This window comes from Ahaetulla prasina, chromosome 2 (assembly GCF_028640845.1).
Source record: "Ahaetulla prasina isolate Xishuangbanna chromosome 2, ASM2864084v1, whole genome shotgun sequence".
Classification (NCBI taxonomy): Eukaryota; Metazoa; Chordata; class Lepidosauria; order Squamata; family Colubridae; genus Ahaetulla; species Ahaetulla prasina.
The window spans coordinates 4,593,571-4,617,995 of record NC_080540.1 but is presented as its reverse complement, the minus strand read 5'-3'; the positions used below and the strand labels follow the sequence as shown (position 1 = coordinate 4,617,995).

Genomic DNA, 24,425 nt, shown 5'->3' with positions numbered 1-24,425 from the left:
ATAGGGGAAAAATGGACATTAACTATGATTTTTTTTTATTTATTTACATTTATATCCCGCCCTTCTCCGAAGACTCAGGGCGGCTTACAGTGTGTAAGGCAATAGTCTCATTCTATTTGTATATTTACAAAGTCAACTTATTGCCCCCCCCCAACAATCTGGGTCCTCATTTTACCTACCTTATAAAGGATGGAAGGCTGAGTCAACCTTGGGCCGGGCTTGAACCTGCAGTAATTGCAGGCTGCTGTGTTCTAATAACAGGCTTCTTACCAGCCTGAGCTACCACGGCCCTATGATCAATCCATTGTCTATCAAATGTGCCTTTCTTTTACCTCAAGACTTTGTAAGTGATGATTAATGACTACCGAGAGGTCTTTGACTGAAAAAGATTGTGTACTTCTACAAGTTTGATTTTATACATACCCACATACACGGTGCATTCCTTCCGACCTGAGGGGCTCATCTTCCAGCGTCATATATTTTTGCCTTTTGGTACTGTCCATGTGGTTTTCATGGCAAAGATACTGGAATGGGTTGTCATTTCCTTCTCCAGTGGATCACGTTGGTAGAGCTCTCTACTATGACCTATCCATCTTGGGTGGCCCTGCACGGCATAGCTCATAGCTTCATTGAGCTACGCAAGCCCGTTCGCCACAACAAGGCAGTAATCCATGAAGGAGACACTGAATGTAGATTAATTTTTTAAAAGATGAATTAAAACTATAAAATCAGGCTGCAGCATACAAAATTGGCAAAAGTTAATGGGATCTGAATACTTTCTGAATGCACTGTACATATATATGTATGTGTATGCATTTATACACACACACACATACATATTCATATTCCAGAGTCAGCGCCTGTTCTTTCTGTGTGTTTGGTCAAGAGCAACTGTGGTAATGTTTTGAAGTACAGATTCTGCTCAATTTACAACCATTTATTTAACATTTGTTCAAATTAAAGGCACTCCCCCTCCCCAAAAGAGAATTTCAGCTGCATCTCAAAATTATGTGACCTGCAATGATGTGATCAACATTCGGCTACTTTGGAATTTCTGGATCTTCTTATGTAAAATAAGGTCATCATTTGCAGTAAAGCCTTTTCAACATGCCATGCATTTGTATGATTTCTTCCCTGTGTGGATTCTATTATGGCAACTAATTTGATGGTTCCAAGCAAAGCTCTTTTCAGACTCCATGCATTTATATGGCTTTCCCCCTGTGTGGGTCCTTTTATGTTTTATAAGCAATGCATATTCACAGAAATCCATTCTACAGTCTGTGCGTTCATATGGTTTCTCCCCTGTGTGGTTCATCGTATGGGAAGTAAGTTGACTGTTCCGAGCAAAAGTCTTCCCACACTCCATGCATGTATATGGCTTCTCTCGTGTGGATCCTTTTATGTAAAGTAAGAGAACTGTTCCGAGCAAAGTTCTTTCCACACTCCATGCATGTATATGGCTTCTGCCCTGTATGGATCCAGTTGTGTAAAGTACGTTGATGATTTGACCTAAAGCTCTTTCCGCACTCCATGCATTGATAGGGTTTTTCCCCTGTGTGGATTCTTTTATGGGAAGTAAGATAACTGATTGCCTTGAAGCTCTTACCACACTCTCTGCATTTATATGGCTTCTCATTTTTGTGAACTATTTCATGTGTAGTAAGTTTACTGGGATAAGCAAAGGTTTTTCCACATTCTCTGCATTTATATGGTTTCTGCCCTGTGTGGATCCAGTTATGTAAAGTAAGTTGTTGCCGCAACCTAAAGTTCTTTCCACACTCTGTGCATTGATAGGGTTTTTCTCCCGTATGGATTCTTTTATGGGAAGTGAAACACCTGCTTGTCTTGAAGCTCTTACCACACTCTCGGCATTTATATGGCTTCTCCTTTTTGTGAACTATTTCATGCGTAATAAGTTTACTGGGATAAGGAAAAGTCTTCCCACACTCCATGCATTTATGTGGATTCTGCTCTGTGTGGATCCTTTTATGAGAACTAAGATTACTGTATTTTCTGAAGCACTTGCCACACTCTCTGCATTTATATGGCTTCTCACCTGTGTGGATCCAGTTATGGGAAGTAAGTTGACTGCCTTTTCTAAATGTCTGTCCATGTTCCCAATTTTTAGATTCTTTCTCTTCTGCGTGGGCCCTATTTTGAGATGAAAGGGACCTATTTCCATGAGAAGGAGTGAATGTCCAGTTATAATCTTTTCCATTGTCGCTGAATATATTACCTTCTCCATTAGTTTGGTCTGGATATTGTCCATTTGCATCTAATTTGTCTTTGATATGCTTCACACTTTTCCCAATATATTCCTTTATTTTCCCTTGTTGGACCACAAAGTCTTGCACTAGAGCATCAGTGGAAGATGAGCTTTCCTGATTCCAATTATCAGACTGGTTTTTCTCATATGTTTCTACTTCAATTCCAATTGCAGATGTCTCCATTCTCTCTCCAACAGTTATCCCTTGTAATAGTTCATAGGAATATTTATTCTCCTGCCCATCTTCGGCTGTAAAAAAGATGGAAAAATGAAAATGACATCAAAGTTAGGGAAAAGATTGAACTATAGAAAGTACTATGAATTTCCCTCTGAATTCTGGTCAAATTCCAATAGATTACATGTTTGCACACTTACACTGGCATGGACAGAAATGATAATTCCTAAATAATATTTAACACAGCACAGTACTTAAGCAAAATGGTTCAGTTGAGATCTGCATATGTGGGCTTGATCGGGGTAGATTGCAGGGGTGACACCGAAATATAATTTTATTATACTTTATCTATATCTTAAATTATTGTATTCTATTCCAATTTCATTTTAGACTGTATTTTATTCCAATTTCATTTTAAATTGTATTTTATCTAATACCATTTTAAATTGCTTTTATCAAATTTTAGTAACAATTTGTTTCTGGAACTTTGCACTTTGATATGGCCCAAGGGCTATTCAATAACAATAACAATAACAATAACAATAATAATATCAGGCAGGAAACCCTACACCATTTCAGACAAATGGCTATCCAACATTTTCTTAAAAATTTCCAGTGTTGGAGCATTCACAACTTCTGTAGGCAAGTTGTTCCACCGATAAATTCTAACATTTATAAACAATAAACATTTATAAACAATAAAGACTCACATAAAGGGCATGAGCTATAAAAGGGGCCTCTGTGGCTCAGACTGCTAATGCAGTCTGTTATTAACAGCAGCTGCTTGCAATTACTGCAGGTTCTAGTCCCACCAGGCCCAAGGTTGACTCAGCCTTCCATCCTTTATAAGGTGGGTAAAATGAGGACCCAGATTGTGGGGGCAATAAGTTGACTTTGTATATAAATATACAAATAGGATGAAGACTATTGCTAACATAGTGTTTAAGCCGCCCTGAGTCTTCAGAGAAGGGCGGGATATAAATGCAAATTTAAAAAAAAAGCTATTAAAAGTTCTAAAACATCTTGTTTCGCCACTACTCGCCACTATTGCAAACATCTTGCACTTTAGAATTATTCTGATTCCACTTAGGGAAGAATCAGGGGAAACAAAATGTCCAAGAAGGAATTAGAAGAAAACTGAACATTTATTGGAAAGTGCCAATTCCAGGAAAGACCTGTAACAACTAAATCAATTTTGAAACTTCTTTTTCTTCCCATACAAACTATCTTCCCTTTATTAATCATTTTCTTCCACCAAAATTATATGGTTGCAGGAGGGAAAACCAAGAGTTTTAAGTCTCAAAAGCATGACTGCAATTGGAAGACGGCACTGTTTAGCACAGAGATAGCAAAAAGTTTGGACTCAGCATATCCTAAGTTTAAAAGACGCTTAACTTGACTTACCTGGCATCACACACATACATGGAACAAAAGATAAACGATTCTCTATCTCTCCCCCATACAGACAACTCTGAACAGTGGCCCTCAGCAGTAGAGCCAAGGCTGGGCTTGAGGTAGCTGCCTGGGAATTAACATGAGCCCTAGTACCACTGCTTCCACTCAAAAAGACTGCCTTGCACTTCTCTACAAGATGCGCATAATTGCCCCACAGCACAGCTGATGGCATCTGACTACAGAATGATTTCCTAAGCAATCTGACTGCAGGGTAGCAAACTCTTACCCAAAGAGGCCACGTTCCTATGATTTTCCAGCATGACTTCCCAATACAGCGCTTTTTGGTCAGGATCCAGCTGAGACCACTCCTCCTCAGAGAAATATACAGACACCTCCTTGAAGGACACAGGACCTTCCTGAATATATGGGGGGAAAAGAACAAAGAAGACCAGAACGATTTGCAAGATCTTCTCCATTGTTCACAAATTCCAAATCCAAAGATATGTGCTAACTTACATGGCTGTGCTTGGTAGGATTCCAAGGTTTAGCTGAGAAAATGTATGAAGCCAAAAACTTTTGCCTGAGGAAATATTTTAGCCATGTGTATCAACTTCATTTATTCTTCAGTACTTTCAGTGCCATTCAGTAACACTAACCCATTGACCTATCATCTACCTTTTATCATTTCCCCTATCATTTCTTTGTTCAGAGTTCGCTCATTCGCTCACAGTTGGATAGCAAACATGGTGCAAATCCTATGCAGATGCCCAGGGAACAGACTCGCCTAGTTATCTGGGAATGGTTTCAGTGGTGGGTTCTAATCAATGTTACCACCTGTTCGCTTCGCGCACACACTTTGCGCGCAATTGGTGCACGCGTGCTCGCTTTGCTTTCACGCAAAGTGCATTAATTTTCTGAACAGCTGAGGCAGTGCAATCCGCTCTGCCATGGCTTTCAGCTAGGCTAAAAAAGGAGGAATAAAGGTAGGTATAGCGCAGGGGCAGGCAGGAGGGCCCAGATGACAGTCAGAGAGAACCGGTTTGCTGTCACTTCAACATCTCCGCTACCGGCTCTCCCGAACCAGGGATAGGGTCCTGTAGAATGGAAACACCATTACCCGTGTATTAGATGCATGCCCTATTGGATTGTAACAGGTCCCACAGGAGGTGGTATGTGAGTCAGTCCAACCCCTGATGGATTCATCCTTGTTGGATGGGGATTTCCGGCTCCTTTTAAAGAGGCTCTGCTGTGCTCTCTACCTAATAAGTCATTGCTGGACCCTACAATGATGGACAATTCTCATCCAATTTTCTACCTTCTCTTTCTAGGAAAAGTTGTTAAGTGGTGGCATTGCAATTCCATAGGACCTTGAAGGATGGATCCTCTAAACCAGGGGTCTCCAACCTTGGCAACTTTAAGACTTGTGGACTTCAACTCCCAGAATTCCTCAGCCAGAAAAGCTGGCTGAGGAATTCTGGGAGTTGAAGTCCACAAGTCTTAAAGTTGCCAAGGTTGAAGACCCCTGCTCTAAACCTTTTCAGTCTGGTTTCAGGCCCAGATATTGGACTGAAACTGCATTGATTACACTCACGGATGATCTCCGGTAAGAGCAGGATGAAGGTGGTGTATCAATCCTTGCTTTTCTCATCCTCTCGGCACCTTTCAATACCATTGACCACGAGATGCTTTTGGGCCAACATATGGAACTGAGGGTGGGTAACACATTTCTGTACTGATTCACCTCCTTCCTCCAAGGCCAGTCCTAATCGGTGTTATTAGGAAGATTACAGCTCTGGTGTGGGTTGCCTCAGGGCTTGATTCCCCCTCGTTTTTACATTAAACTGCTGGGAAAATAATCCATCAACACGGGACAAGGTATCACCAATACACTGATGATACCCGGCTACATACAGTATCTCCATCCTGTTGAAGTGAGTGAGGCAGTGGACATCCTCTTGTGGTACCTGGAGGCTGTTGGGGGTTTGGAGGGGGAACAACAGACTTCAACAGAACCCTGGTAAGATAGAGTGGGCCCCTCTGTATCCGGGATATTATCTTTAGTCCTGAATGGGATTGCACTACCCCAGACAGATCCGGTGTATAATTTGGGGTTCCTCTTGGACACACGGCTCCTACTCAAAGGGAAAGTGGCAGCCGCGGCCAGGAGGATCTTTGTCCACCTACACATTGTATGCCAGTTATGCTCCTTACTGGACAGAAAGTGGAGAAAATTCCCTAGGAAGGAAAATTCTCAGCATTTGCGAATCTATCTAGTTTGGCCTCCCAATTCCAGCTACAAATCAGAGGATTAGAAATTACTTTGCAGGCCAAAAGTGCCTTGATTGTATGCTCTTTCAGAACCATTTTAAGTTCAAGTCTATTCTATATTGCTCCCATCATTGGATTTTAATTATCTCCCTTTTCTTTTAATGTAATGGGCTGATTTTTCTTATCACTAGTGGTACATAAGTCTTTATAAAAGTTTTAACATCCTAATGTGATTATTTCATTATTTTTTTATCCACTTTGTACAATCCAGTCAAAAATTACAAAAAGAACTGGTCTATATTTAGCACTTGCTGCCACTGTTTATTCATATTTATTGAAGGAGTTTTTCGATAATTAGTTATTATAAACTCATAGTAGTTAACAGTACTCATCAGAATGAATTATCGTCTTTTAAAAAAGCCTTTCTTAAACAGAATCTGACAATGGAAATAACAATCCACTGTGCCCCAACAACAGTCTTCAGAGGAAGCTAAGCTAGCTGAGAGCAACTTGATTATGCTATTCCCATTTCCACACTGCTCAAGAACACAAAAATAACCCAGTCCAAACAGGAAGGAAAATGGAAGTAGAGAGTGATCTTCCTGAAGGAAAGGGAGAATACAAATCTAATAAACTAATTTCTCCTACTTACTTGATTTGGGGGTCTAACCACTCCATCCCCACCACAAAGACCTGTTGGGGATACAGAAGTTTAAAACACATAATTAGCAAATTAGGAGGAGAATCCATAGAATATGGAAGAGAAGACATGGAGAACATGAGATAGCTGAGATTTCTCTGGGGAATGTGAGGACCTTTGATTACCTCCTGAGGTGTCCTGACTTGGATCTTCCTGAGAGAACCTCCGGAAAAACAGTTCTGGAGAGGGATTTTTTGGATTCCTCCTTTCCTCAAGATCCCCGATCTCCACAACGGACTAAAAATATGAGGCAGGATAAAAAAAAAATAGAACAATTAATGAATATCATACAATATCAACTAAATTCTGACAACACATTGTCAGAACCCCAAATATCCACCAGTAACTGGGTAAGAAAGGAAAGATTTGTTTCAAATCTACAATGAATAATGGTACAATGTCCTACAAGAATTGATGTGCCATCTTCACATATTATGAATACCAGAGAAATCTGGAAAGGAAGGATGAAGAATTCAAACACATTCTTCCAAATCCCTTCTGGACTTCCAAGAAAAAGTTCCCTCACCTGAAACTCAACCTGTTCCTTCTCCTCCTTTGCTCAGGAGGAAGCCTCAAATCTACAACGCATAATGGATTTAGTCTGACATCTCCATATATTATGAATGGCAAAGAAGTCTGGGAAGGAGGGGTGAAGAATTCAAACACATTTCTTATTCCCTTCTGAGCTCCCTAGATAAAAATGCCTCACCTGCAACTCCTGCTCCTCCACCTGACTCAGGAGGAGGCCTTCCACCAGGGCCACCGCCTGGGAGCTGGTCTCTGCTCCACACTCCCGTACCCAGCTCTCCATCTCTGGGGGCAGAAGGGCTAAGAACTGCTCGAGAACAACCAAGTCCAGCATCTGCGCTTTGGTGTGATTTTCCCTTTTCAGCCATTGCCTAGAAAATTCATGGAGTTGACTAAAAAGTCCTCGGGGACCCTCAGCCTCCTGGACACTCCTGAAGTTGTGGGGCTGAACTTCTGAATGGATGGTGGTTTCCTCCTCCAGGATCTCCTGCCCAGTGCTTGCCGAGATCTCCCCAGGGCTTCCATCCTGAACAGCAGAAGGACCTTTTTCCGTTGTCTCACTTGCTAAAAGTTGTGTATCTCCACAGCTCCCATCCTGAACAGCCGGAGAATCTTTTTCCGTTGTCTCACTTGTTAAAAGTTGTGTCTCCCCACAGCTTCCATCCTGAACAGCGGAAGAATCTTTTTCCGTTGTCTCACTTGCTAAAAGTTGTGTCTCCATCCTGTCACTGTCTATAGACGAACTCCAAGGAATGTTTTAGATGTCGAAATCCCTTTTCATTCAGAAGATGGGTTCTGTTACAGAATAGTCTGTTTCATATTCTGCTAAACTTTGGAATATTTTATATTTTTACTTGCAAGAAAGGGCTTCCTTTCTAAAACCTAGATCTACATTTAGGTCCCAAGTAGGGTTCACACCACCTGCCAAACGCAAAAACAGGCGAACAAACCACGAAAGCTCAGTTCCAGTTAAATGAAATGCCAGGAAATGACCCTGGTTGAAGATGACCCCTTTCCTTCTTCAGGGTGGCCTTTGGAGACCCGAGTCTCCCTCTGACAGCAGACAGGCTCACGTAATCATGCCTCTCCCGGCTTCTCTCCTGGTGGGCCTCCGCAAGACCGGCCCTCCTCACCCCCACTCGGGCTCTTCACCGGACACGAGCCGGGAAAGGACCCCCGGATCCCCGCCGCCTTACTGGCATCCCCGGTTCTTTTCCTGCTCCTCTGGAGCTCTGCTTCCCCCTGCATGGAGAGGGGGAAGCATGGGATCCGGGGCTGAACCCGGAGGAGGGCCGGCCGCTGGTCTCTCCTTCCTCCGCCTCCCTTTGCACGGAAAGAGACCCCCTTTCACCCGGGGCACGTCTGGATCTCACCCCACTCCCGCCAGACTTTCCCCGCAGCCTCTCCGCCTCCTGCGGAGCCACAAGGGTTAAGACGGGCGAGTGCGGAGTCCTAGAGCGGCAAGAGTTTGTGATGCCACGCCTCCTCTGGAAAGCCAGCTGTGACGTTCGCCCTCCAGTCGACCAATGGGGAAGCGCCTGGGGGTTCTCTTCTCTTGGCAGAGGGCGCCCCCTGGAGGATTCTGCGCAATGTGACAGGGACGCTGCAAGGGCGGGAAGGAGAAGCGCCTCTTGAGGGGAGGCTGAGGGGGCAGGGATGATGGGCATCAGAGTAGCTGAGTAAAGAGACTTCTAATTGGTTGCCTGTCAGAAAAAGGTGGCGAAGTCTTCTGAGGGAGGGAAAAATTTTCCTGTCAGGAAAATTGACATTTCTATAGGTTTTTATTTCTTTAGTTCTGTAGGAATTTAGCACCCACCCCCCTCCTAGAAGAATGAAATATTTTAGAAAATATTTAAAAAAGGCAGAATATATTTCCCTGGATGAGAAATGGAGAAACATGTTTTAAAGACAAAGCAGCTCCCTGCAACTTCCTGACTCTCCCCCCCCCCTTTGTCAATGGGCAATTAAGGCTTCAGCCAAGCTCACTCAATCCCCCCACCTTTGTCAATGACCGTCATTTGCAACACAATAAAACAGAAACTCACCACATGGCAAGGCTCAAGCAAGCTTGAGACAACCTACAACATTAGCTAAGACCCTAGACCACCTGGGAGTCTGACAACCAATCAGGATACTCTTCCTGTGTCCCAGAAAGTTCAAAGCTCAGAAAAAGCATAAAACCAGGGAGCACAGGATCTCAGCCCTTTCTGTTCAGGATCTCAAGCCATGTGATCCTGGTCACCATTAAACCATCTTTCCAAGCAGTCTCCATGTTTCCAGTGTCTTTGTCCCACTTGGAACTGAACCCAGATGGATATTTCTTCCAACAGTTCAATATACAGTGCTGCCCTTTTCCAATTCTCAGTTCTGGGTGCCTAAGAATAATAGAAAAATACCAGATGGAAGCTTCTGACAAAGGAAATAATGCTGAAGAAAAAGAAATATCGAAAGAAAACCGGCTCCAAATTAAAGAAAAAACTCAAACTGGTGATTGTTGGAGAAATTTTACCTCACAACAAGGATCTTTGGTGGAGAAATGAAGAGGGGAAAATGGTGTCTCATCTCTGACCTGGAGAAAAAGTGGAATTGCTAAATCGAGGAAGTCAAATAGTAAAAAAGGAATATAAATGTCAAATTCGTGAGGGGAGAAATGAACAAAAATCTACTGAGTAGGAATTTAGCACCCACCCCTCCTAGAAGAATGAAATATTTTAGAAAATATTTAAAAAAGGCAGAATATATTTCCCTGGATGAGAAATGGAGAAACATGTTTTAAAGACAAAGCAGCTCCCTGCAACTTCCTGACTCTCCCCTTTGTCAATGGGCAATTAAGGCTTCAGCCAAGCTCACTCAATCCCCCCACCTTTGTCAATGACCGTCATTTGCAACACAATAAAACAGAAACTCACCACATGGCAAGGCTCAAGCAAGCTTGAGAGACAACCTACAACATTAGCTAAGACCCCTAGACCACCTGGGAGTCTGACAACCAATCAGGATACTCTTCCTGTGTCCCAGAAAGTTCAAAGCTCAGAAAAAGCATAAAACCAGGGAGCACACAGGATCTCAGCCCTTTCTGTTCAGGATCTCAAGCCATGTGATCCTGGTCACCATTAAACCATCTTTCCAAGCAGTCTCCATGTTTCCAGTGTCTTTGTCCCCACTTGGAACTGAACCCAGATGGATATTTCTTCCAACAGTTCAATATACAGTGCTGCCCTTTTCCAATTCTCAGTTCTGGGCGCCTAAGAATAATAGAAAAAGACCAGATGGCAGCTTTTGACAAAGGAAATAATGCTGAAGAAAAAGAAATATCGAAAGAAAACCAGCTCCAAATTAAAGAAAAAACTTAAACTGGTGATTGTTGGAGAAATTTTACCTCACAAGGTGGAGAAATGAAGAGGGGGAAATGGCGTCTCCGCTGTGACCTGGAGAAAAAGTGGAATTGCAAAATGAAGTCAAAAGTAACAAAGGAATATAAATATCATGTTTGTGAGGGGGGAAATGAACGAAAATTTACCTAAGGGTTGAGCAAGAAACTAACCTCACACCAGTGAGGTATCTATAAAATTTAAGGCAACCAGAAGGATCTGATAGAATAGATTAGAATTTTATTGGCCAAGTGTGATCTGACATACAAGGAATTTGTCTGATGCATATGCTCTCAGTGTACATAAAAGAAATAGTCCCTTGTCTTGGCCAAGTGCTGCCCTTGATGGATGCTTGTGTGCAATGCAAGTGCCCATGCAGAGAAAGGGAGCCTTTTTCACGAGATCGAGGGACTGTTGTGTCCCCTAAAGTGTCTTGTTACCCTCCTGTTTTGTGGAGTCTTTTTATTGTCTGCCTTTTGCTGTTCAGCTTGATGTAAGTATATGTTGTTTTTAATACCATAAAAACTCCTCCAACCTTATTTGATTGTCCAAACCTTATTTCTAATTGACCCAAACTTATTTCTGGTTCCAGATTTTCAAAACTCCCTTTTCTTTTTTTAAATTCAAAATTTTTATTAGTTGATCAGAATATAAAATACAAAGGAAAATAAAAATTGGAACCAAGGGATGGGAAATTGGAAAAGAGTAGAAAAGGAACAAGAAAAATACATGTTGACTTCCAACTCTCCTTAGTACAGTAGAAAATATTACAACCTGAACTTTTCTTTTTTATACAATATACAATTATATTGATATATTGACCATCAATCGTGTTGTAAATGTTGTACCTTGATGAACGTATATTTTCTTTTATGTACACTGAGAGCATATGCACCAAGACAAATTCCTTGTGTGTCCAATCACACTTGGCCAATAAAAAATTCTATTCTATTCTAATAATACATACTATGGTAGCCATTTTTGTAATAACAAATCTAATCAGCACAAAGTAAAATTTTATTTTTCCATCACAAGCACAAAAGCCAGAAGCAGTTTCCTAATAAAAACAAAATTAGATACCATATATTAATTTATTTGAATAAAGAAATCATTGTAAGTATCTGTACTTTTTTTCTTTGATGTGGAAAATATGTTTCTATTTGTACATATTGTTCTTTATAGAATATCATCATTTATATTAGCAAAATTCACTGTACTCTTTCAGATTCTTTAACTTGGCAATGAGGGAGACGAAGCGTTCCTACGTTTCCTCCCTCATTGCATCGGCAGATAACCGCCCAGCCGCCCTGTTCCGGGTGACCCGTTCCCTCCTTCGCCAGGAGGGGCGGGATGACCCCCTGCAGGGACGGGCTGAGGAGTTTAACGGTTATCTATACGATAAAATCGTTCAACGGGATAGTTTAGACCAAAATTGCAATGGTCCAGATGGGATGGAGGAGGCACGTCTTGTTGAGGTAGTTTGGGATGAGTTTGAGTCTGTGGCTCTCGAGGACGTGGACAGGTTGCTGGGAAGGTTACATGCGACCACATGTTTACTGGACCCGTGTCCTTCCTGGCTGGTGCTGGCTACTCAGGAAGTGACACGAGGCTGGCTCCAGGGAATTATAAATGCTTCGTTGATGGAAGGGGTCTTCCCTGCCGCCTTGAAAGAGGCGGTCGTGAGACCCCTCCTCAAGAAGCCTTCCCTGGACCCAGCTATTTTGGGTAACTATCGTCCAGTCTCCCACCTTCGCTTTCTGGCCAAGGTTGTAGAAAAGTGGTTGCGTGGCAGCTTCCCAGTACCTGGATGAAGCTGTCTATCTAGACCCGTTCAGTCCGGCTTCCGGTCCGGTCACAGCACGGAGACAGCTTTGGTCGCGTTGGTGGATGACCTCTGGAGGGCCAGGGACAGGGGGTGTTCCTCTGCCTTGGTCCTATTAGATCTCTCAGCGGCTTTCGATACCATCGATCATGGTATCCTGCTGCGCGGTTGGAGGGATTGGGAGTGGGAGGCACCGTTTATCGGTGGTTCTCCTCCTATCTCTCCGACGATGCAGTGTTGACAGGGGCAGAGGTGGGCCGCGGGCGCCTCACCTGTGGGGTGCCTCAGGGGTCGATTCTCGCCCTTCTGTTCAACATCTATGTAAACCGCTGGGCGAGGTCATCAGTGGTTTTGGGGTGAGTTATCATCTGTGCGCTGACGATCGCGGCTGTACTTTTCACGGACCACCCCAGCGAAGCTGTCGAAGTGCTGTCCCGGTGTTTGGAAGCCGTGCGGGTCTGGATGGGGAGAAACAGACTCAAGCTCAATCCCTCCAAGGCGGAGTGGCTGTGGATGCGGCACCCGGTTCAGTCAGCTGCAGCTGCAGCTGGCTGTGAAGCGGTTATTAGCCCCAACGGAGGTGCGCAACTTGGGAGTCCTCTTGGATGGGCGGCTGTCGTTTGTGATCATTTGGCGGCCGTCTCCAAGAGGGCCTTCCACCAAGTTAAGCTTAGTGCGCCAGTTCGCCCTTCCTTGACCGGGATGCCTTATGCACGGTCACTCATGCCCTCGTAACTTCCGCCTGGATTATTGCAATGCTCTCTACATGGGGCTGCCTTGAAGTGCACCAGAGGCTGCAGTTAGTCAGAATGCAGCTGCGCGGGTAATAGTGGGAGCAACTCGTTGCTCCCATGTAACACCACTCCTGCGCAGTCTGCACTGGCTTCCTGTGGTCTTCCGGGTGCGCTTTAAGATTTTGGTCACCACCTTTAAAGCGCTCCATGGCTTAGGACCCGGGTACTTACGGGACCGCCTGCTGTTACCGTTTGCCTCCCACCGACCCGTACGCTCTCACAGAGAGGGCCTTCTCAGGGTGCCGTCCGCCAAACAATGTCGGCTGGCGGCCCCCAGGAGTAGGGCCTTCTCTGTGGGAGCTCCCACGCTCTGGAATGAGCTTCCCCCTGGTTTACGTCAAGTACCTGATCTTCGGACCTTTCGCCGTGAGCTGAAAACGCACTTATTTATTCAAGCGGGACTGGCTTAAAATTTTATTGGGTTAAAATTTTATTGGGTTATTTATATTTTAATATTTTAATTCGTTTTAAATTTGGCCATTTTATAATATGCTTGTTTTAATTTCTTTTAATATTGATATTATGATTTTTTACTTGGCTGTACACCGCCCTGAGTCCTTCGGGAGAAGGGCGGTATAGAAATTGAATAAAATAAATAAATAAATAAAATAAACTTAGCTGCAGTACATACTCCATGTAATTATACGGTTTTGCCCATGAGAATCTTCTGATGGAAAGTAACATATCTGCTCTGAGCAAAGATAACTCCTCACTCTTTGCATTTCTGTGGCTTCTCCCCTGCATGCATTCTTTTATACAAAGTAAAAACATTATTCCATCTAAAATCCCTTCCACATTCCATGCATTTATATGGCTTTTCCCCTGTGTGGATCTTGTTATGTGAACTAAACTGACCACTCCGAGCAAAGCTCTTTCCACACTCCATGCACTTATATGGCTTCTCCCTTGTGTGGATTCTGATATGGCCAGTAAGTCCGACTGATGTAAAGGACCTACTACATTCCATGCATTTATAGGGTTTTCCCCCTGTGTGGACCCATTTATGAATTATAATAGAACTGCTATGAGCAAAGGTCTTTCCACACTCCATGCATTTATATGGTTTCTCCCCTGTGTGGATCCTGTTATGGGCAGTAAGCTCATATTTTGACTTAAAGTCCCTTCCACACTCTATGCATCTGTAGGGTTTTTCCCCTGTGTAGGATGTCATATTAATTTATTTCTGAATTTGTGCCAAATTTCAATATATTGCATGTTTACATGTTTATAACAGCATAGTAGAGAAACAATAAAATCTGTATTCATTAGACATAAAAGCTTTAAAAAGATTTAACTTTTTTTGTTGACAATTGTCTGTACATATTGAAATCTCATCCTAGTTTGAGTTAAGGAAAAATCGGAAACATCCAAGGAGTTATTAGTAGGAAACCTATCATTTAATAGACAGAGTCGATTCTAGCAGAGACTGTGAGAAATAAATCAATTTTGAAACAAGTCCCACCCAAACTAACTTCCCTTTATTATTCATTTTCTCATGTCAAAGTTAGATGATTGCAAAGAAGAAAAAATACAGGAGTTCTGTTAAGTCTCAACAGCATGTTTGCAAAGGAAAAAGTTTACCATTTACCGTCATTTACCCAGTGATGGCAAAAAGTTTGTGCTCAGTATATCAGAAATTTCAGGAAATGTCTATTTTTACTCTGCTGGTATGTCACAAAACCCACCCCTGATCAAAATAGAAACAATCTCTTCCATATTTAGGACATCCTGAACAGTGGTATTCCACAGCAGCCCCATGGCTGGGTTGAAAATATAGACCTCTGCTTCAATTGCAGCCCTAGTGCCCCTTTTCCACTCAAAAAAGCCGAGTATGCAAGCTTTAGAGAATCATGCAATTGACCCATAAGACGCACTCCTCAGGACCTACTGCACTCTCCCCTTATCTTCAGGTAACGTTTCTTTTCTGTTGACATGCCTGAGGCTGGGAATGCTCTTACTGTTGTGGTCTGCCAGCAGCCTGCAGAGCTGGCAACGGAGTTGGACAATGAGGAGGCTGGGGAAAAACCTCTCCTTATATACAGTTTAACCGGCGGCTTCAACCAATCAGCAACGTGCTTGTTTCCCGCCAAAATATTTAAAGATACATTACACTCCTCCCCTCCCAGAAAACACTTTACCAACATTTACATGATATTTACATATTATTTTTCGACGTAGTCACGCAAATAACTTGGTCGTCTCCTGACTCTTTCGGACCTGCGCAGTTCAGTCCCTGGGAGTGGGTTGAGCTGGTCGGAGGGGCTGTTTGCTCCTCCCAGCTCTTTTTCTAGGCCATCCGGCCCTGGATTACTTGCAGAGTCGTCCCTGCTGTTTTCTAAGGGAACCTGATGGCGTCGCTGGACCTCCGGGGACTCAGATAAGTTTTGCGCTTCTCCCGGGTTTATATCAGCTGTGGGTTCAAATAATGTATGGTCAGGGTCTGTTTCATTTAACTCGGAATGTTCGGCTATTCGTCTTCTTATTTGATCTATGTGGTGCCTCCATACTCGGCTGTCTTTTAACTCTACCAAGTACGATTTTGGACCGGTTACTTTTAGGATTTGCCCTGCTATCCAACTTGGGCCGTCCCCATAGTTGCGTGCCCACACTCGGTCGCCTATTTCCATCCCTCTTGTTTTTTCAAGTTTCCCCTTGTAACCCTCTGGTGTGTAGTTGGGATTTAAACGGTCTAGTGGACACCGGAGCTTCCGGCCCATTAATAATTCTGCTGGGCTTCTGCCGGTTGTGGTGCAGGGGGTTCTATGCTGGACGGCTAGAAAAATATCTATCTTTGTTTGCCAGTCGCCTGGCTTGAGTCTTGACAATGCCTCTTTTGCGCTCCGGAGGGAACGCTCTGCAAGGCCATTCGTCGCAGGGTGGAAAGGCGCCGAGAGGGCATGCCGGATGCCCTCATCTGCCAAGTATTCCTCAAACTGGGTTGCCGTGAATTGCGGGCCGTTATCTGATACTAGCGTGTCGGGCAACCCATGGGTTGCAAACAGGTGCCGTGGGACTGAGATCTGACCTCGGCTGTCATGGATTTCATGAGAATGATTTCCAGCCATTTGGAGAAAGCGTCGACTACCACTAGGAAGGTTTGGCCGTGGAAAGGGCCGGCAAAGTCGATGTGGATTCTTGACCAGGGACCTTGGGGTTTTTCCCATTCCCTAACTGGGGCCATTGGGGGTAGTGGTCTGGATTCCTGGCAGGCTAGGCATTTCCCTACCCTTTCAGCAATTTCTGAGTCCATTAAGGGCCACCAAACATAGCTTCTCGCTAGCCCCTTCATCCTTACAATCCCTGGGTGACCCTCGTGAAGGAGATCCAATACCTTTTCCCTCAATTTCTCCGGGATCACCACTCGATCCCCCCATAGCAGGCACCCCCCTTGAGCCGACAGTTCCCCATGCTTCTTTACAAACTCCTTAAACCGCTCGCCCGGCGCAGCGGGCCACCCTCTTTGTACCCAACCGAGTACAGTTCTCAAGATAATGTCCCGGTAAGACGCCCGAGCCACCTCCTTAGATGTGACTGGGCCAGAGTCCAGAGAGTCAATTAACAGTACGGGCGTCCCCGGAGTGGGGTCCTCGATTGCCCCTGGTAGTGGGCATCTGCTTAATGCGTCCGCATGCCCCAACTCTTTTCCGGGTCGATGCTGCAGTTTGTAGGAATAGGCGGCCAAGAAGATAGTCCATCGGGTCAATCGTGGCGAAAGTGCCACAGGCGTTGGACGGTCGCCAGCCAGTATCCCTAACAGTGGTCTATGTCAAAGTTAGATGATTGCAAAGAAGAAAAATACAGGAGTTCTGTTAAGTCTCAACAGCATGTTTGCAAAGGAAAAAGTTTACCATTTACCGTCATTTACCCAGTGATGGCAAAAAGTTTGTGCTCAGTATATCAGAAATTTCAGGAAATGTCTATTTTTACTCTGCTGGTATGTCACAAAACCCACCCCTGATCAAAATAGAAACAATCTCTTCCATATTTAGGACATCCTGAACAGTGGTATTCCACAGCAGCCCCATGGCTGGGTTGAAAATATAGACCTCTGCTTCAATTGCAGCCCTAGTGCCCCTTTTCCACTCAAAAAAGCTGAGTATGCAAGCTTTAGAGACTCATGCAATTGACCCATAAGACGCACTCCTCAGGACCTACTGCACTCTCCCCTTATCTTCAGGTAACGTTTCTTTTCTGTTGACATGCCTGAGGCTGGGAATGCTCTTACTGTTGTGGTCTGCCAGCAGCCTGCAGAGCTGGCAACGGAGTTGGACAATGAGGAGGCTGGGGAAGGGCTCTATGTCGGAGGCTGAGGTGGGGCCATGGCCATCAGGGAGTGAGGTGCAGACTTCAGAGCCTCCAGAGACTGATAGTAGTGAGGCAGAGGAACAGGAGGAGCCTGTTCCTAATGCACGTATGAGAAGAGCTGCTAGAAGGCAAGAGCAGCTCAAGCAAAGAGGACGACTCTGGAGTAGGGCCAAGAGATGATTGGCCCCTCCCATAAGGCTTAAAATGGACCAGCAACAGCGTTTGGGCTTTGCCAGAAAACAATGTTGATAGCTTCGTCTTCTTGCATTTATTTTGTATTGGTGTCTTCTTAACTTTTGCCAAGAAAGGCCTTTGGCAGTTTGCCTAATTGGACCAAGGTTGGTAATAGGACTGAGGAATTTGTGTTGGAAGGAATTTGCTTTAATTTAGTTGAACTACGCTGAGAATGAAGTAATTCTCAGCTGTTCGAATAAAGTTTGTTTGTTTTTTCACTGACCGAGTTTCCTACTACCTACTTGGGCCTGGGTCCTGCACCAACACACAAAAGGCCCCAACAGTGCTAAGGAAGCATTATACAGTGTGGTGGTGATGGAGTCTTCTCTTAATCAGTACACTATTTAGGGTGTGGAATGTCCTCCTTGGGACCCCTGGCCACTCAATAGAGCCAGGCTTTAAGGTACTTCTGGAAGGCCAAGAGGATAGGAGCAGATCTCACCTTGAGGGGCAGGATGCTCCAGAGGGCAGGAAGCACTGCAGAAAGTACTCTTCTCCCGGATCCTGCCAGCCAAAATTCTTTGACCAACAAGGTCTACAGCATGCCCCTTCTGCCTTCACAACTGTGAGGGCCAACGTCACTGTCCTTTATGTCAGGGGTGAAATGCTCCTGGTTCAGACCGGATCGCCGAAGAGCTTGTAGAAAACATGCTTTTAAAGGGTTCTGGCGATCAGGCAACTCAGCTGGGATAGTCAGAACCTTTTAAAAGCTTTTTTCCCTCTGGCTATCCCAGATGAGCTGCCTGATCATCACAGGCTTTAAAAGCATTTTTACAACCTCTTTGGCAGAAGGATTGTAGAAAAATGCTTTTAAAAAGTAAAAAGGTACCCACACCCACCTAGTCACATTACACCCCCCCACCAAGCCACACCCACAGAACCGGTAGTAACAAATTTTACATCTCACCCCTGCTTTATGTCCTGTGCTCAGTGGTCAAATCCAATTTTTTTACTACCAGTTATGTGGGTGTGGCTTGGTGGGTGTGGTGTGGCTTGGTGGGCGTGACAGGGGAAGGATACTGCAAAATCCCCATTCCCTCTCCACTCCTGGGGAAAGGATATTGCAAAATCTCCATTCCCTCCCCACTCTGGGGCCAGCCAGAGGTGGTATTTGCCGTTTCTCTGAATTACTCAAAATTTCCACTACTGGTTCTCCAGAACCTGCTGGATTTCACCCCTGCCTGTGTTATATTTATTGTTTGAATAAATAGCCCTGTATTTGGTCCTCTGCTTGCTGCTGAAAAATACAGACAAAAGTCGTTAGAATATATTATTTTGCATATTGCTACTACATCTCTCTCCTTTTTGTTTTGCTTCTCTTAACGGTTATTGTTAGCAGCAAGTGGAAATATATTTATATTTTCTTACACCAATTGTGTATTATTCACTTTGCATTTATGCCAATGATTTCTTTGTGTGAGGGAAAAGGACTGAGCCATGCAGATGGCAGAAGCATAACCTTCACAGAGGTGCAAGACGCATTGGAAGGACCAAGAGATGCGGGCACGGAGGAGAAGAAGAGGAAGAGCTTTTCTGTAAGGCTTTGTTTAACGTCGCCTTGTAGTCAGCGCAGATTCTAACTGACCCATCTGGTTTCACTGGGGTGACGATTGGCGTCTCCCACTTTGTGTGATCGACTGGCACCAGAATCCCCTGATTGATGAGCTTGTCTATCTCCTTGTCAATCTTGGGTTTAAGGGCAAAAGGGACTCTCCTTGCCTTTAACCTAATGGGGGCTACCTGGGGGTCTAAATTGAAGGAAATAGGGGTCCCTTGTACTTGCCCAGGCAGTCCTTGAAGACATCTTGAATTCGTTCATGAGTGTGTCTTTTAGGTTACAGTCACTTCTGTAGATGCCAGTCACTCCCATGCCCAATGCGGAACCAGTCTAGTCCCAACAGACTTGGCAGGGTCCCTTCGACTATCATGATGGGCAGGGTCTTCTTGTGTGGTCCGTACTCGACGTGGACGGAGGTGGTCCCTCGAACAGGGATGCGATTCCCTTGGTAGTCGTGCACTCGTAGCCGTTGTGTTTGCAGTTTGCGTTTGGCGGTTTTCGGCAGCTTTTGCAAAGTGTCCCAGGACATGATTGTGATCGCTGACCCTGTGTCCACTTCTAGTCGGCACGGCACTCCTTCGATTTTGGTTTGGTGAAGATTTTCTTCTCGGCGGGTTGCTGCGCGGCCTATTATCACGTCGTTGATTTGAATTCGCGCCTTTTGTTTTGACCAATCGCGGGTCGCCTTGCCGATCCTGCGCTCTGATTGGTTGGTTTGAATTTTCGGCGGGAAGGTTGGGGTGCTCGACAGACTTGAGCCAGGTGCCCTTCTTCTCGCACCGCCGACATGTAGCGTCCTTGAACTTGCATCGTTGGCGCTGGTGTTGCCCTCCGCAACTTCCGCATTCATCGGTCTTCTTTGCCCTTCTCTCGGTGAGGCAAACTCCTTCCTCATCCTCGCCGTCTGATTCGGTCTGGATTTCTTCGTGTGGACGGGGTTGATTTCCTCGTTGGCGTGGTAGCTTTGCAGGGTTTCCGCCGCTTGGGTGGACATCTCGTGAGCTCTGGCTTCGTCCAGAGCGTTTGCCAGCGTTAGATTGCTTTTTGATAGCAGCCGCCTCCGCAAACGAATGTCTCTGACCCCACGGATGAGTTGCTCTAACAGCTCCTCGTCCAAGTCTCGGTACCCACAATCCTTGGAGGCTTTCCTCAGGGCGGCCATGTACTCGCTGATGGATTCGCCCTCTTGCTGTCTGCGCTCTCCAAATTCAAAACGCCGTACGTACTTGGACGGTGTAGGCGCGAAATGGTTCTTCAGTAGGTTTTGAAGAGTTTGCCACGATACCGATTGTACCGGTGTTGGCTCTGCCAGGGCTTCCGCGATGTCGATGACCTCAGGACCGCAGTGGCTCAGGAAATATGCCCTTTTGTGGTTATCTGGAACTCCTTGCAGCTCGTTTGCCTCTAGGAAGCTCTCGAAACGGGTCATGTACGTCCCCCATTTCTCCCTGGATGGGTCAAACGGCGCGGGCGGAGTGTAGCTGGCCATCGCTGCGATTCTGCCCTGAGCTTTGCTGGGTTCGGTTCTTTCGTGCGTTCAGCTCGTTCCTGGTGCTCTTAACCTCGAGATCCCACCTTCGTCGCCAGTGTTAAGTTCGGGAAGTAACGAGGCTGGAGACCAGGGTAGTGACAACAGCTCTTTAATATATGGTGAACCCAGCAACCAGGCTGGGGAAAAACCTCTCCTTATATACAGTTTAACCGGCGGCTTCAACCAATCAGCAACGTGCTTGTTTCCCGCCAAAATATTTAAAGATACATTACACTAACTCTATCCTATCCCTATTCCTAAGATTTGTTCCTTGTTTTGGAAGTCTTCTACTCATTGTATCCAATCTCCTGAGTTTGCACCAAGATTTCCCTGAGTATCTCTACCTGTGCAGAGGGCAAAATGATGAGACTGAGAGTCTTTGGCTTGATACCAGAGCTGCTGCTTCCCCATTGACTGTAAACTCAAGAATAACATACTTGAAATTACAAATATTGAAACTTGCTCAGGGATAAGAGTTATATTAAAATCAAAGAAATTGTGAAATAACATTATTAAAGAAAGGATGCTAAAGAGGGGACAAAATGAAATGTGAACGACAATTACCTTTTAATTCTTTTAAATAATTTACCATACTTTTTGGAGTATAAGACGCACTTTCTACCTCACCCATCCCTAAAGAGGGTGAAAATGTTGGTGTGTCTTATATACCGAATACAGCCATTTTTTACCTCCCAAAACCCCGCCCTGCGCATCCCATTTTTGCCAAAAGCGGGGCCTGCAGAGGGTTTGGGAGGTCTGCAGAGTGCTCCTAGGGGCTGGGAAGGACAAAAACTTGATGCGTGGTGGGTTTGTGAGACCAAAAACGGGCCTGTTTTCACAAAAACTTTGTTTTTGCCCTCCCCAGCCCCCAGGAGCACTCTGCAGGCCTCCCAAACACACTGTGTGTCCCATTTTTATGAAAAACGGCCCATTTTTGCAAAAAAACGGGCCCGTTTTTGGCCTCCTAAACCCCCCCATGTGTCACATTTTTGGCCTCCCCAGCCCCCAGCAGCACTTTGCAGGCCTCCCAAACCCTCTGCAGGCCCCTTTGTTGCGAAAAACAGGCCCGTTTTTGCCCTCCCAAACTCCCCACGCATCGCATTTTTGCCTTCCCAAGCTCCCAGGAGCACTCTGCAGGCCTCCCAAACCCTCTGCGCATCCTGGATTTTTTTGCAAAAACAGGACACCCAGACAGTTTGGGAGGTCTGCAGAGGGCCTGGGGGCCGGGAAGGGCAAAAACTTTTTTTCTTGTTTACTCTTCAAAATCTTGGTGTGTCTTATACTCCAGTATGTCTTATAGTCCAAAAGATACGGTAATTATTGAATTGTCGCATGGCACGTTTTCCTGCAGTGAGTTGTCCCATTCCATTGACAAAACTGATGTAGGGGGAAAATGGACATTAAAAACAATGATTAATCCATTGTCTATAAAGTGTGCCTTTCTTTTACCTCAAGATTTTGTAAGTGATGATTAATGAGTAACGAGAGGCCTTTGACTAAATAAGGTTATAACTTCTTCAAGTCCAATTTTATTACACACACACACAGTGCTTTCAGAAAGTATAATAGACACTGAATGTAGATTAATGAGGAAAAAAATGAATTACAACAACTGTAGAATCAGGTTGCAGCATGACAAAAGTGAAGGGATCTGAATACTTTCTGAATGCACAGTATATATGTATATATGTGTGTATATATGTGTGTATACACACACACATTCCAGAGGCAACTTCCATTCTTTCTGTGTGTTTGATCAAGAACAACTGTGCCACTTTTCTGAAGTACAGGTTCTGCTCAATTAAAAACATTTATTTAATATCTGTTCAAATTAAAGGCACTTCTCCCAAAGTAGAATTTCAACTGCATCTGAAAGTTATGGCCTTCTAGAACAATGTGATCAATATTCGGCCAATTTGGAATTTGATGATCTTCTTGTGGAAAGTAAGATCATCATTTTCAGTAAAGCCTTTTCAACATGCCATGCATTTGTACGGTTTTTCCACTGTGTGGATTTTTTTATGGCGACTAAGTTGATGGCTCCGAGCAAAGTTCTTTCCACACACTTTGCATGTATATGGTTTCTCTCCTGTGTGGATCCTGTTATGGCAAGTAAGTTGACTCCTCTGAGCAAAGCTCTTTCCACACTCCATGCATTTAAATGGTTTCTCCCCTGTGTGGATCCTACTATGGAAAGTAAGAGTGCTTCTCTGAGCAAAGTTCTTTCCACAGTCTATGCATTTATATGGTTTCTCTCCTGTGTGAATCCTGTTATGGCAAGTAAGTTGATTCCTCTGAGCAAAGCTCTTTCCACACTCCATGCATTTATAAGGTTTCTCCCCTGAATGGATCCTCTTATGGAAAGTAAGAGTATTTCTCCGAGAAAAAGTATTTTCACACTCCAAGCATTTATATGGCTTTGTCCCTAGGTGGATTCTTTCATGGTTCCCAAGAGATTTTTGTGACATGAAACCCCTTTCACATTCCATGCATTTATGTGGTTTCTCCCCTGTGTGGATCATTTTATGGATCTTAAAATGACTATGTGATGTAAAGACCCTTCCGCATTCAATGCATCTATATGGTTTCTCCCCTGTGTGGATCCTTTTATGGGTCTGAAGACCACCATTTGACATAAAGCATCTTCCACATTCCATGCACTTATATGATTTTTCCTGTGTGTGTATCTTATTATGGGAAAATAGATAACTCTTCTGAGCAAAGGTCTTTCCACACTCCATGCATTTATATGGCTTTTCCCCTGTGTGATCCTTTTATGTTTTATAAGGGATGCATTTTCACAGAAACCCTTTCCACAGTCTGTGCATTTATATGGTGTCTCCCCTGAGTGGATCTTTTTATGGAAATTAAGATCACCGTTTGACTTAAAGCCTTTTCCACATTCCATGCATTTATATGGTTTCTCCCCTGTGTGGTTCATCTTATGCAAAGTTAGTTGACTGTTCCGAGCAAAAGTCTTCCCACGCTCCATGCATGTATATGGCTTCTCCCCTGTGTGGATCCTTTTATGTAAAGTAAGAGAACTGTTCCAAGCAAAGGTCTTTCCACATTCCATGCATTTATATGGCTTCTGACCGGTATGGATCCAGTTATGTGAAGTACGTTGATGACTTGACCTAAAGCTCTTCCCACACTCCATGCATTGATAGGGTTTTTCCCCCGTGTGGATTCTTTTATGAGAAGTAACATAACTGCTTTTCTTGAAGTTCATACCACATTCTCTGCATTCATATGGCTTCTCCTTTGTGTGGATTATTTTATGGGAAGCCAGTTGACTATGATAAATAAAAGTCTTTCCACAATCCCTGCATTGATTATGCTTCACCCCTTAGTACAGTAGAAAATATTACAACCTGAACTTTTCTCCTTTATACAATATACAATTATATTGATATATTGACCATCAATTGTGTTGTAAATGTTGTACCTTGATGAGCGTATCTTTTCTTTTATGTAC

At 44.3% G+C, this 24,425-nt stretch overlaps 2 protein-coding genes across 2 annotated transcripts; both read right to left on the bottom strand.

Annotated features, from left to right (window-relative positions):
- Positions 1-922: 922 nt before the first annotated feature.
- Positions 923-8,750, bottom strand: LOC131192721 (zinc finger protein 566-like). The gene is made up of 5 exons (XM_058172149.1): positions 7,514-8,750; positions 6,930-7,041; positions 6,757-6,797; positions 4,123-4,252; positions 923-2,515 (listed from the first exon to the last, which is right to left on the bottom strand). Exons 1-5 carry the CDS (start codon positions 8,051-8,053, stop codon positions 1,287-1,289), a joined length of 2,052 nt encoding a protein of 683 aa, XP_058028132.1. The 5' UTR covers positions 8,054-8,750; the 3' UTR covers positions 923-1,286.
- On the bottom strand, positions 8,410-24,179 carry LOC131189491 (zinc finger protein 160-like). Its single transcript, XM_058165583.1, has 5 exons — positions 23,750-24,179; positions 23,136-23,372; positions 14,175-14,306; positions 8,706-8,935; positions 8,410-8,574 (listed from the first exon to the last, which is right to left on the bottom strand). The coding sequence occupies exons 1-5, from the start codon at positions 24,177-24,179 to the stop codon at positions 8,410-8,412; spliced, it is 1,194 nt and encodes a 397-aa protein (XP_058021566.1).
- Positions 24,180-24,425: the final 246 nt, after the last annotated feature.